The sequence below is a fragment of the Narcine bancroftii genome, chromosome 2, assembly GCF_036971445.1.
Source record: "Narcine bancroftii isolate sNarBan1 chromosome 2, sNarBan1.hap1, whole genome shotgun sequence".
Lineage (NCBI taxonomy): Eukaryota > Metazoa > Chordata > Chondrichthyes > Torpediniformes > Narcinidae > Narcine > Narcine bancroftii.
Window position 1 is genome coordinate 100682024 of NC_091470.1, and position 13269 is coordinate 100695292.

Consider the following 13269-nt stretch of genomic DNA (forward strand, 5'->3'; position numbering starts at 1 on the left):
TCGCTTGTTTTCCTGGATCCATTTCACGCTGAGTCGTGGCTTTTTGTAAACAAGCAGGCTCAGATAATTTCGGAAAATATAATTTTTTAACAATCTGTTGATGTTTCCTTTTACTTTTTTTTAACAAATGTACCATTAGGTATTAATTCAACACCTCATACTATTTATAAACTTTTTAAAAAAGTTTTAACGGGCACTTAAAGACAAAACAATAAGTTAGAGTCAGGAGAGGACTGGAAGGCACGTCTGTTCCTTACGCCATCTTGCCACGCCCCCGTCTATCAAGTGCAAATCTATTGATCACACCTATTCTCTTATTTATATCAGACTGAGTTCTGACCCCAAGGGCCTTCAAATTATGAAAATACACGGTATCTTTCATTCCAGGGTCTTAGCATATTTTGAATCCAATTTCTCTCTCTCTCTCCATTGGATTCTATGGGTTTAACTTTATTGACCTATGGCATCTTTTCATGATGAAAACAGCCATCGTTCCTACCTCTGGAATTCAACTCTTTTTAAGTGGATGATGCGAAACATGAAAGTCTGCAAACACTGTGACTGTAATCACAAGAATGCTAGTCTTGCAGCGTCCATAGGGGGTAGAGATATAAAACTGATGATTTGGGCCTGTCCCCTTCTTATGGACCTCCAATGGAAGCTGCAAAATCTGCTGAGTTCCTCCAGCATTCTTGTGTTTTTACGTGAAGGATGATCAGTTTCCTTGATGTTGTAAATCTCAAAACGAAGGCAAGACAGATAGTTGACAGCATTTAAGCCTGCTGTTAATTAGAAGAAAATAGGCTTGCTATGGTTGAGGATGGGAATATCCATGAGACCATTTAATTGTCCACCCCCATCTTGACAATATATGCAGCACCTTTGATCTATCCTCCACCTTATGAAGCATCAATGCTACTTGAAATAAAACACATTCATCCCTAACACAGCTTTACTCAGCCCTTGCTGGCAAATTGTCTACCTGAGCTAGTCCCAATTGCATGAATTTGGCCCACATCGCTTGAAATCAGAATAGACTGTCTAAATGTCTTTTAATTCCTGGAATTGTTTCGGCCTCTACCACTTCCTTATATCTACCACCCTATGTGAAAAAAGGTTCCCCGCAGATCCATTTTAAATCTTTTCACTCTTGCCTTAAATCAATGACCTCTGGTTTTTGGACACCCCAGCCCTGGGAAAAAGACTGTGATTTATCTATGTCCTTCATGAATTTATATACCTCTATAATTTCCCCCTCAGCCTCTTATGTTCCAAGGGACAAAGTCCAACCCTATCTCATCTTTTCCTACAACTCACACGGACAGTCCTACTAACATTTTCATGAATCTTTTCTGCACCCTTTTCCAGCTGAAGTGCACAGTTACTTAATACACAAAGCAAAATACTCCAGAAACTGGATATTGGGGAAAGAAACATTATAAGTGCTCATCAGATCAGTGGTTTAAGTTGGGGGCGGGGGATGGGGGGGAACCCTGCCTTGGCTACCTTTGGTAGATAAATAAAACAGATCAGAGAGAACTGAAAGTCACATATCTGACTTGTAACAAGATGAAATTCCCTGCAATGTCACCAGAACTATGTTGTTCTCAGCCTCAAGATTATCTATTGATGTAGATTGTGGGGTTCACATTAAGTTTTTATGCAACACAACAAATAAGGTTTTCAAGCCTTCATGACAGCAGAGTAAAATTTAGCTGGCTGCAGGCTAAGGAAGTGCAGGGAAAATTTACCAACACACCACTGCGCAATCATAAAATTTCCAACCGCAAGCCTTGTGCAAGGAGGATGTACAAGTCAGAGCACTTTAAATAAAGGCTGGAAGTTGCTTGCTGCCAGAACAACCTTAGCAACTCTTGCAGACTTATCCTGTCAATCTTTCGATCACAGTCAGATATTACTTCGGTGAGCTTCGTGAATATGAGGACTGAAGCTGTATCTTTAGCCAAACCAATGGCTGAAAGTGAATCCCTGAGGTGAGACCATTGTTTTCACTGCCGTGATTTTGTTTATAATTTAAACTTAAGCTTTATAATCACAGTAGTGGTCTTTTTGAAAGGTGGATATGTTTGCAGCTGCTAAATAAATTTAATCTCAAACAAGTACAAACGTGCTAAATTAATTTTATTATAAAGGTACAAAATACATTTTGAAGAAGTAATCTCGTCCTAATTCTCTCTGCAATATTTCAGAAGGGGGAAAGTGGGCCTTGGGTTTAAAAAGTGGAATGGTCTACATTTCAGTCAAATGGAGATTTACTTGCACATTAATTGTTATCAAATTTGGAAACTAGCAATACCCTCCTTTTTCGTGAAGAAAATGCAAAGCATTTCTTAGAGTAAGTTTTATGATTTGCAAATGTATCCTGCCTAATTGCAGGCATATGCTATTTTAGGACTGTGAAAGCCACCTGCTGACAAATTAATGTGGATCAGAGTTCAATCTGATTGACCCCACTTTGTTTGCTTGGGTTTGCAATTATATAATTGTTTAGCTGGTGTGACATCATACGAATGATACAAGGATGAGTATTTTTTTAAGGGAAAAAAAACAACAGATAATTTAGACCACTTTAGGTGTTTTTTTTGCCATCAGTTGCAACTTTCTTATTATTATTCAATTATTGAAGCCAAATTTTATTGGGTAATCTGATGTGATCATTGTTCTGTCTAGTTACCGACATAGCGGGGATTGTCGCATCACATCTCCTACCTCCTGCCCACATATCAAGGTAAGGATATTAGAGATTTCATTTCATTTTGTTAAAATTAAAGCAAGCTTGAAAGAAGAAATACTGAATTGCTATGAATGATCAAAATTCATGAGGGTGGAGCGAACATCACAAACATCTGCAGAAATACTTCCTAAGTGCTTCAATTCCTAAACCCCGTATGAAGTTCAGGCCACCTATCCTGGGTTGGAGTGTTCCCTGGGTATCAGTTATTCTTCACCTTAGCTATCAGCCCCTCTTCAAAACACTGTAAAAGCTCAGAGTCAACAAACTTAATATCGGTTCCTTATTTTGCAGAGTCCATTTCAAAAGACCTTATCAAATCCAGAGGAGTTGAGCACTGCCCGATGCCAATCAGACAGTTTCCTATTGAAAATCACAGGGAAGTCTTCATCCATTAGCACAGCCAGCTCGAGCAAGCTCACTCTGGAAAAGGCTGTCATGTTAGCCCTTGCTGTCGAAAGATTCAAGAAGCAATCGGGCCAGCCACGCAGAGACAGCTGGGGGTGTCCGAGCACTTGCTTCCAGGACACTGACTTGCTCGGGGACTTCAATGCACTCATAGAAGGTGAGCTGAACTTTCTTTTTAGTGTTATCATTGTGTGGGTACGGATCAGTTACTCTTGGTGGCAATACTGAATTATAGCTGGCATGGTGCTATTGACCCCAGTGGTTCTGTTGACATTGATGAACCACTGTTACCCATTCAATGACATGGAATTCTCAATCAAACATGGGTGTCTGCCATAGGCTTGATGACCCTGTGGGTCATTAACATAGTAACCAGAATGAATCAGAATTTATTATCATGAACTTGTCACGAAATTTTGTTGTTTTGCAGCAGCATCACAGGGCAAAAGCGTTTATATAAACCACATTACAAAATAAATAAAAATAGTGCAAGAAAAAATATGGTTCTTTGTTCATTCAGGAATTTGATGGCAGAGGGGAAGAAGTAACCCTTGTGCCGCTGAGTGCTCATCTTCAGGCTCCTACACCTTTTTTCCCAATAGTAGCAGAGCGAATAGGGCATGGAATGGGTGGTGGGGGTCCTTAAAGATAGAGACTGCTTTCTTCAGAATGAATCAATAGACATGGACTTGCAACACTGCTAATGTCCAGGGAACAAATATAAAGAAGCATTGTCATCCAAGATTTTATTCCTGTTTACAGCCATTAATTTGCCATGTTAAATCACTCAGTCTGATTTGTGCCAACAGAACCCATCAATCACACCAATTGTGAAGAAACAGAAGTGGCATCCAGTTCATACAGGTTCATGTGGAGCGAATGCCAACAGATGAGGGATGAGCAAGACAAATCCCTAAAGTTGTCAGAAAACCTCCAGCTCCTGGCCATGTTCTTGCAGCAGCCAAAAGATGAAGGTGGGTAAACCTTCTACTTTTCCTTTCCTGTTAAAGTTAAAATAACACTGGACAACAATATTTTTCAAAAGGTTTGTTTCTTGAAAAAAAATTTGGGATTATAATTGCAATCAACATCTAACACACGAAAGAGTGCAAGTTAAACGTTAGTTTTAATAGACTAACATATACAGCCAGGTACAAGCCTAGGTCAGAATGGAGGAGCCTTGCTCCGGTCGCCTTTATATACAAGGTCATCAGGTGGTGGCCCCTGGCATATTCCCAAAATAATAGACAACTTCAAGCTGAACACAAAGATAATTTCAGATTTGTTGTGTCACATAGGAAGTTGGAGAATCATTAAATTAACTTTTATTGAATTTAGCATGTTTAATCGCAACCAACTGTCTTGGGTAAACTTGTACCTCTCACTTCGTTCGTTTTAGATTGGTCAGTGTTTAAGCTACTGAAAGAAAATAGACACACACACACCGAGAGCAGTTCAGTTTATACAAATGTTTATTACAAATTCAAAAGCTGATTTCAAACTACAATATGCAAGCCCTTCCCAACTATACTTATCCACGCCTGGACTGGTCCCAACTGCTGAAGCGAGGCAACGACTGCACACTTGTAGTAGGTTGTCAGGGCGCCGGTAGCAGCTTCTCCACCTCCCCCGACCGGGACGTTGGCTGGACTCTAGAAGTTCTTCTTCTTGCTGAGAGATGTTGCCACCTCTCGGAGAGTCTCAAACTTCAACAGCGGGACCATGGCTTATATTACCCAAAAACTGTTTAGCCAAGCACCTATTCCCAGCACAGCAAGAAAGATAAACGAGCAAGCTAGCATGCTAGGCTTCTATCGAATAACATAACTTTCAGCTTAACTCTTTGAATACAATGGTTTATTTTGCATCAAGGCTAGGCCTCTGACAGTCTGTGACCAAAACAAGCAGGAAGATTAAATGTCCTTTCTTCAGATAACTGCATCTCTGGCCCCTCGGTAGAATTTAATGTCTGCTGATTCTAAAAAAACAAGCAGGTTCTCAGCCTTGCAGAAGCAAAGGCTGTAAAAGTAAAAAACACCGCTTAAATCTTCCATTACACTAACCTAAAGCTGTTTTGCCACTGATTTTTGTTTGTACTCAGCATCTGATGCCTCTCGTGTCAGTGTCCAACAATAGTTGGCCAGCATTAATGGATTTCATTTGTTGCCCTGATGCTGCTTTTCCATGGTCGCAATGTCCTGATGAAACCTTTCACCATGTTTGTCACTGACTGGACCAACATCAGCAGGGAAGACGTCCAAATGCGAATGCAGAAAATGAATTTTCAATGGCCTGTTGCCCTTCATGGTTTTGTCTGCATGAAGCATTTTAAAAATATGACAGCAAATCACAAAAATATGTTATATCGAAAATAACAGTACGTGATAGGAATATTGTGAGGTGATTTTCATGATCAAAATCAATAAAATACACCCAAAAGTGTTCAGGAAGAAAAATGTTTGTTATCCAATGTAATGGAAAATTGGCAGAAGTATCTAAAGGTGAACTGGAGAGAAGATCTCACAATAAGAGGAATTCTCTTTAATTTTCTTTTTACTGGACATAGACTTCCTCTTACATGGACATTTCTTTTTACAACAATTGCATATCCTCTGGTATGGTCATACAACTAACAGGAGAGAGTACATGAAACTAAGCCAAATTATGCAGGATAGTTGAATGGTGAACAGACACAGGACTCCTGGATAATTGCCCAGTCTCCTGTTTGTTTATAGGTGAACTATTTGTTTTCCTCCAGTGGTTGTCTCAGCTAACACTGACCATGTACAGATAAAGAATTTGCCAAGAAAAACTGTTTCACAGCCCTTATACTGTTATGAGCTTTTATGTATTTTGATTAGTGCGCTAAAATATTTCTCCTATGGCTTACAGTAAAGCTGAATGTGAGGTATTACAAGGCAACTGCCAGTGAGAATAATTTGCCAGTTGTTCTGGGAATCAACAATCAAAATATGTTCCTCTCTTGTACGGGATCACAGGACAATCCCAGGATGCAGGTAGAGGTAAGAGATCACATATGTGTATCCGATTATTGATATTTATACAGCCCACATCATTGTTATCCAGAAAATCTGCCTCTTCTTCCCTGACCTAGTGTATTCCGCAAATTCAATGCGACATTCGATCTATGTTTTGAAATTAACCCTTTAATCTGGTTTTGTTAGTCCACATCTACAATAGGATCCCATATGTTCCATAACCTCAAGGGAATGCCTTCTCATCTCTTTTGTATGTTCTCCCTGTGTTTGCCTGGGTTTCCTCTAGGTGCTCTGATTTCTTCCCACCATTCAATTGGGTGTAAGTGGGTGGCATGGACACGTGGGCTGGAAGTGTCTGATACTGTGCTGCACGTCTAAATTTAAAATTTAGAGCAGATTCATATGTAATACATCAGAAAGCTATTCAGCAGGAAGATTGAGAGAACAGGGATGAGGCATCGCATCTCAATTCTCACTTAATATCCTGATGTATGCAGTCAGCAACTAGTATTCTGTACCTTTGTCCCCGATCGTAGAATGCTGAGATTTCTATCCTCTCCTAGCTAAGGCTGGCCAAATCAGAATAGTTGCAAAACTGAACTACGAAGGAGACTAAACTAAGGAGATTCAGTGTACCAACCCTCAGGAGATTAATTCCTTAAGAAGATTAGGAACACTAAAAGGATTGGCAAGATTAGGCTTGAATTTAGAAATTTGAAACAACCATAAATTTCCTCCCAGCAACACACAGCAGAAAGTTTTATGTGGCCAACTGTGGAAGAAATTTCATGCAGAGATGTTGACACCAACATATTTTTCAAACAGCCTGTTTTAATAAACACCTGGATATGACTAACTGTATTCAGCGAGACATTATTTGGAAGCTAAGTTGTATCCATGCTTAATGATGAATTTTTCTTACAATCAGATAAAAATAAGGTTTTAATCAAAGCTGTAGACAAAGTCTAGATATAGTTTGCAATTTTTATTGTTTTATAATCATAATTTCTGCAAAAGCTTGCTTGTCTCTCTGTATAAATACAAGTGCTTGCAGAGGTACATTTAGAGTCAGTAAGCAGTAGAGATGGCTATCCTCTCTCCTTAATATATCATGTAAAATAAAGTCTGTGAAACAATACTCAAGGTCTCTGAGAGGTTAATTTTGTTGACAGCAACGTGATGTGAAATAATTTTATGTACAGCTTTTGCATTTGAAATGTAATTATAGTTAACTTTTGTCTTCATTTGCACAGAAATGGGATCATAATCTGCAGAATATCAATAGTGCCACTGATTTGCTTCGCTTTGTGTTCTTCAAGAAGGTTTTTAGTGCTGGTCAGTACTTCGAGTTTGAATCAGCTATGTACCGTGGGTGGTACATCAGCACTTCCTTCAGGAATAAACAGCCTGTTGAAATGCACGTGAAGGAACACCACAAGAGAATTACAATCTTCACAGCTAAATGAGGCATTTTTGGTCTCCGAGCAGTTCATAACTTAAATCAGGAAGTGTTGGTTTGCAGAGATGTGTATGTACTGAGTACAGAATTTTATATACACTGTAATTCATTTATATAATTAATAGATGACAGAATTGTCTTTGAATTACTAACCTGCACAGTTTGCAATATTTGCTCCTGTATTATTATTTATTTTTTTAATTTAACTATTAGTACATATTAGGATGTTGTGTTTTGGAACTTAATAACTAATAATTATTTAAATTATGAAATGCTCATTATTATTATTTAAATTATTATGTGATTGCTGAAGCAATTGTCAGTTAAATTATGAATTAATTTATTATGATGCTGGAGGATTAATTCTTTGTTTGAATAAATGTGATATTTTTCCACCAAGTAGTTTCCTTCTTCATTTCACTTAATTATTCTGTAGAACATAGGAAATAGGTTCAAGATTTGGCCATCTGACCCATTGAGCTTGCTTCACCATTTAATAAGATCATGGCTGATCTGGCCATGGGATTCAGCTCCATTTACCCTCCTGTTCCCAATGACCCTTAATCCCCTATGATTCGAAAATCCAACTAACTGTGTCTTAAATACTTGTAATGAAGCAGTCTCTACTGCTTTGTTTGCCTCCATTTAATTGTTGCAGGATGCCTGCTCTCATCATTGCCTTCTAATGATGGCTTTGGGATGCCCTAATGCATTTTTAAGTCATAAGAACATTTTTTAAAGTTCGTCATCATGCAATGATGACAAATGCTGGACACGTTACGGTATGGGCACACCCAATTTAAAACAATGTTCTTCAATATGGCCAACCTGTATACATGTAGTCTTTCATTTTAGTTCTCTATCTAACACACATATTTAACCATGTGAAATGTCAAACCAGATCTTTTTAAAAAAATTCTTTCAAGGGCTTCATAGGCTGAGCCTGCATTGGTGAGCCAGTGATTCACTGAACACTTCTTGTCGTGTTATGCATTTGAGTTCACAATGCAGTGTCCTTAACATGAGAGAAGCCAGATGCAGAGTAGTAATGTGTAGCCCCTGTTCTTAGTCCATAGAAATGACACTGAGATACCTTCTCTTCAATTCTCTTCCCCATTCTCATTCTGAACCTTCTGTGACCTTGACATTTCTTGACCGATCCTAGCAGAAGCTTGAGAAACAGTAACCCATCGTTCATCTGGGTGCACTGAAGTCTTTGGAACTCAGAATTAAATTCATCAATTTCAGGTAACTTGCTTTACGTTTGCATCAGTTGTGCTGTTATGTTATCAATCTCAACTTTTAATTTAGCTTTAGTTTTTCTTTCTCCTGACATTCCAATATTCTTTTTTTTGTTTCAGTTCTCCATAACAGGTCTGAACTGCATTTCAACACTCACACGTTTTTGTTATCTCTCTATTCTTTCCAACATGCATAGAACATAGAACACTTCTACATAGTCGAAGTCCTTCGGCCCTCGATGTTGTGCCAACCTACATATCCCTATCAGAAAAAAAATCTTTCATACTTTGTAACCTTCTATTTTTCTTTCAACCATGTGCCTGTCTAAGAGTCTCTTAAATGTCCCTAATGTTTCAGCCTCCACCACCATCCCTGGCATTCCAGCCACCCACAACCCACTGTGTAAAAAACATATACTCCTGATGTATCCCCTAAACTTTCTTCCATTCACTTTGTGAGAGATGATAAAAACTGATATACAAATATGAACATGAAGAAACAAAAATTGATACATGAGTAAATGAATGAAGCCAGTACAAACAAGATGAGACATGGATATTAGAATGCAGGAAGCAGAATCAGTCTGAGTAAGATAAGAATCTCCTAGCCTTTAGACAGAATCAGCAAGTTCATTGAATGAGATAAGGATAGACAATAGATAGTAGGAAGTAGAAGTTAGTCTGAATGAGATAAGGGTCTTCTTGCCCCAGATAGATAGCACGTTTGAATATGTAATTAGTAAGCCTTAGACAGTATTAGCCAGTTCTACATATGAAGAGGACACAGCCCTGAGGGTCGGGAAGGTGTAAATTAGAACAAAGACAGGGGTTGTGAATAAGGACAATGAGGATAATGACATGATAAGACACCGACAGGATACCCCCTGGTCCTCCAAGTTCACAGAAACAGCAGGTAGGCAGACAGGATTGCCTCATGCCAAACTCATCCAAGAGGCAGAAGAATGTTAGGGGGAGGGTACTTCTATACTGAAATCAACTGTATAAAAGTTGGGTGAGCCCCAGTGTATGTGTGTATTCTCAGGGTAAGGGGAAGCACCCAACTTTGCATTGTTGTATAATAAATGTTCTTTGTTCTCAATTTTTGTCTCGAGCAAATTCTGTGAAGGTACTTCTGTTTCTCACAAATGGGGGCTCGTCCGGGATCCCACTCCCTCCACTGACAGAGTGCCCGACAACGAGGGTAGGTGCACCCCAGCTGATTCAGCTGGACTCACGGATGGCGGGTGACTGGTCAGTGGATGAAGCGAGTGATATCCGAGAAGAGGCATTGAGAACAAATGACGGGCGGACGTTAAGGAAGCGCGCTAGGAATAGCTGCTGGATCCTGGTGTGAGAGATGAGTAAAACTGATATAAAAATATGAAGATGAGGAAACTAGTATAGATATATGTGTAATAAATAAAGCCAGTATGAATAGGATAAGAATAGATATTAAAATGTAGGAAGTAAAGTTAGTCTGAATAAGATAAGGGTCTTCTAGCCTTTTAGACAGAATCAGCAAGTTCACCAGTATGAATAAGATAAGGATTGATAATAGATAATAGAATGTAGGAAGTAAAGTTAGTCTGAATAAGATAAGGGTCTTCTAGCCTTTTAGACAGAATCAGCAAGTTCACCAGTATGAATAAGATAAGGATTGATAATAGATAATAGAATGTAGGAAGTAAAGTTAGTCTGAATAAGATAAGGGTCTTCTAGCCTTAGACAGAATTAGCAAGTTCTGCATGTAAGAAGTTAGTCAGCCCTGAGAGTCAGGAAGGTGTGAATAAGGACAATGACATAATGGGACACCGACAGGATACCACCTGGTCCTCCAAGTTCACAGAAACAAGACGTAGGCAGACAGGATTGCCTATTGCCAAACTCATCCAGGAGGCAGAAGAATGTAAGGGGGAGGGTACTTCTATACTGAAATCAACTGTATAAAAGTTGGGTGAGCCCCAGTGTATGTGTGTATTCACAAGGTAAGGGGAAGCACCCAACTTTGCATTGTTGCAAAATAAATGTTCTTTGATCTCAATTTTTGTCTTGAGCAATTTCTGTGAAGGTACTTCTGTTTCTAACACCGGTAAGAGGAATTTTACTTACCTGTTAGTATGGGAGGTGTGAGTAGCAAGGGAAATAGTCCTAAGGAAGGACGGGACAATCAGATAACTAAGCAAAGTCCGTTAGGATTAATGCTATCCGATTGGGGTGCGGGGAAAACCCGTGAGAAAGACAAACAGACCATGGTCAGGTATTGCTGTCTGGAATGGGTTAAAAGTCCGATAAAAGGGAGTTCGGTATATTGGCCAAAGCTCGGATCCGAGGATGATTGGATGTGTCAGGCATTGAACATCTGGCTCTATCAAAACCAAAAAGATAATATTGAAAGCAGGGAATATGCAGCCTGTTGGCTCAGTGGATCGGTTGATCAACTGGTTTTGAATGAAAAGGAATGTAAGGACAAGAAGGATGAGGAACCATTTGTCCCTGAAACACAAGGATGGGATGTGTTACATTCTTTTCCTCCACCTTATGCTCCTCCAATGCCGGCTCCTATCTTTCCCCTCTCTCCTATGCTTTACCCTTCTGCACCTTCCCCTCCTCCCCCACAGCTAAAGAAAGGAGAAGAAAGTAGGGGTGGTATGATGACCTGTTCACAAAGTACTAGATTGCCACCTCAATTGACAAGAGAGGGAGGAGACTTTGATTCAAAACAGTGTGAGACCCTCTGGGAGGGAAGGACAGAACCCTTTGATTCATTTCCCGGAGAGCAAGAATCTAGACATTATAAAGGAGAGGATACGCCAGAAATTAACTGGATGAGACCTTTACGGGAAGTTCCCATGGGAGGGCGTCTCGGTTTTGTAAATGTGCCCCTGACTAGTACGGAGGTGCGTAATTTTAAGAGAGAATGCCCAATAAACAGAAAGGAAAGGCTAAGATTTTGATGCAAGCAGTCAAGGAAGTCGTGGAGGGACAGCAAGGAAAGGGTAGGGGCTGTGTGCCAGCTCCTGGACATTGGGAGGAGCTCCGGGAGTGGGAGAGTAGAGACCAGAGCAGGGGCAAGGGTAGAGGGGAATTCCGGGGACGACAACTGTTCCCGGGACCTCGTGGTAATCCCGGTAGGAATTGGGAAACAGGAGCATTAGTTTGCTACCATTGTAAAAGGAGGGACATTTTAAGAGAGAATGCCCAATGCGAGCCAGGGAGACGCGACTTTACGCACTGATGTGTTGGAATATAGGGGTTAATTAATCATAGAAAATATGTAGAATATATGCTTATGTACTATTCAGTTTGTATACATGAATCCAGTACTATGTAACAATTTAATATTTACCTCATGGTGAAGGGAAAGAGTAATGTAAGTAAGGGGCAGCCACAGTATGTAGCAAAGTTGGCTGATTACAGTAGGTTTAGAATTGCCTGCTCCCAAAATACAAAAGAGAGGATATGTATGAAACAATTTAGTAGGAATGTTAAGGCGAAAGGAGGTGTTGATTAGCACAAACAAAAAGAATCTGACAGAGACTGTCAGAAACGAAGAGAATGGAATCAGTAAGAAGCTAGACAGAAGGAGGTGTTGAGTAGAACAGAATATGGCCAGATGAGAACAAAGAAATAATTAGAAATATCTGGGGTATGAATTGATTTCTGATCAAAACAATAGGATATTCTGACCTTGAGGATTAAGATGGGAGCTCTCTTTCTTTGGCTTGGCTTCGTGGACGAAGATTTAAGGAGGGGGTAAATGTCCACGTCAGCTGCAGGCTCGTTTGTGGCTGACAAGTCCGATGCGGGACAGGCAGACACGGTTGCAGCGGTTGCAGGGGAAAATTGGTTGGTTGGGGTTGGGTGTTGGGTTTTTCCTCCTTTGCCTTTTGTCAGTGAGGTGGGCTCTGCGGTCTTCTTCAAAGGAGGTTGTTGCCCGCCAAACTGTGAGGCGCCAAGATGCACGGTTTGAGGCGATATCAGCCCACTGGCGGTGGTCAATGTGGCAGGCACCAAGAGATTTCTTTAGGCAGTCCTTGTACCTTTTCTTTGGTGCACCTCTGTCACGGTGGCCAGTGGAGAGCTCGCCATATAACATGATCTTGGGAAGGCGATGGTCCTCCATTCTGGAGACGTGACCCACCCAGCGTAGCTGGATCTTCAGCAGCGTGGACTCGATGCTGTCGACCTCTGCCATCTCGAGTACACCCCAGATAACTGATAAATCTTATGCAAGAAATCTAGCAAAGGAAGCCAACTTTTGTTCTGTATAAGGTTGAGCTATATAAACTGTAGAGACTGGACAGTAGAGGTCAGTCTTGGTGAATAGCTCACTGTGCAGGTGACCTATGAACTAATGACTGAACCAGAGCTCTGTTAAGCTTTATTCTTATGCTGTGTAATAAACTGATT

General features: G+C 40.2%; 1 protein-coding gene and 1 long non-coding RNA gene across 2 annotated transcripts in view; one reads left to right on the forward strand and one right to left on the reverse strand.

The window, feature by feature from the left end:
• Positions 1-13269, reverse strand: part of LOC138754005 (uncharacterized) — a 42437-nt gene that overhangs the window by 10195 nt on the left and 18973 nt on the right. The gene's annotated exons all lie outside the window — the stretch shown is intronic.
• il1b (interleukin 1, beta) lies at positions 1872-7900 on the forward strand. Its single transcript, XM_069917710.1, has 6 exons — positions 1872-1994; positions 2692-2749; positions 3047-3317; positions 3970-4134; positions 6053-6183; positions 7413-7900. Exons 1-6 carry the CDS (start codon positions 1939-1941, stop codon positions 7623-7625), a joined length of 894 nt encoding a protein of 297 aa, XP_069773811.1. The 5' UTR covers positions 1872-1938; the 3' UTR covers positions 7626-7900.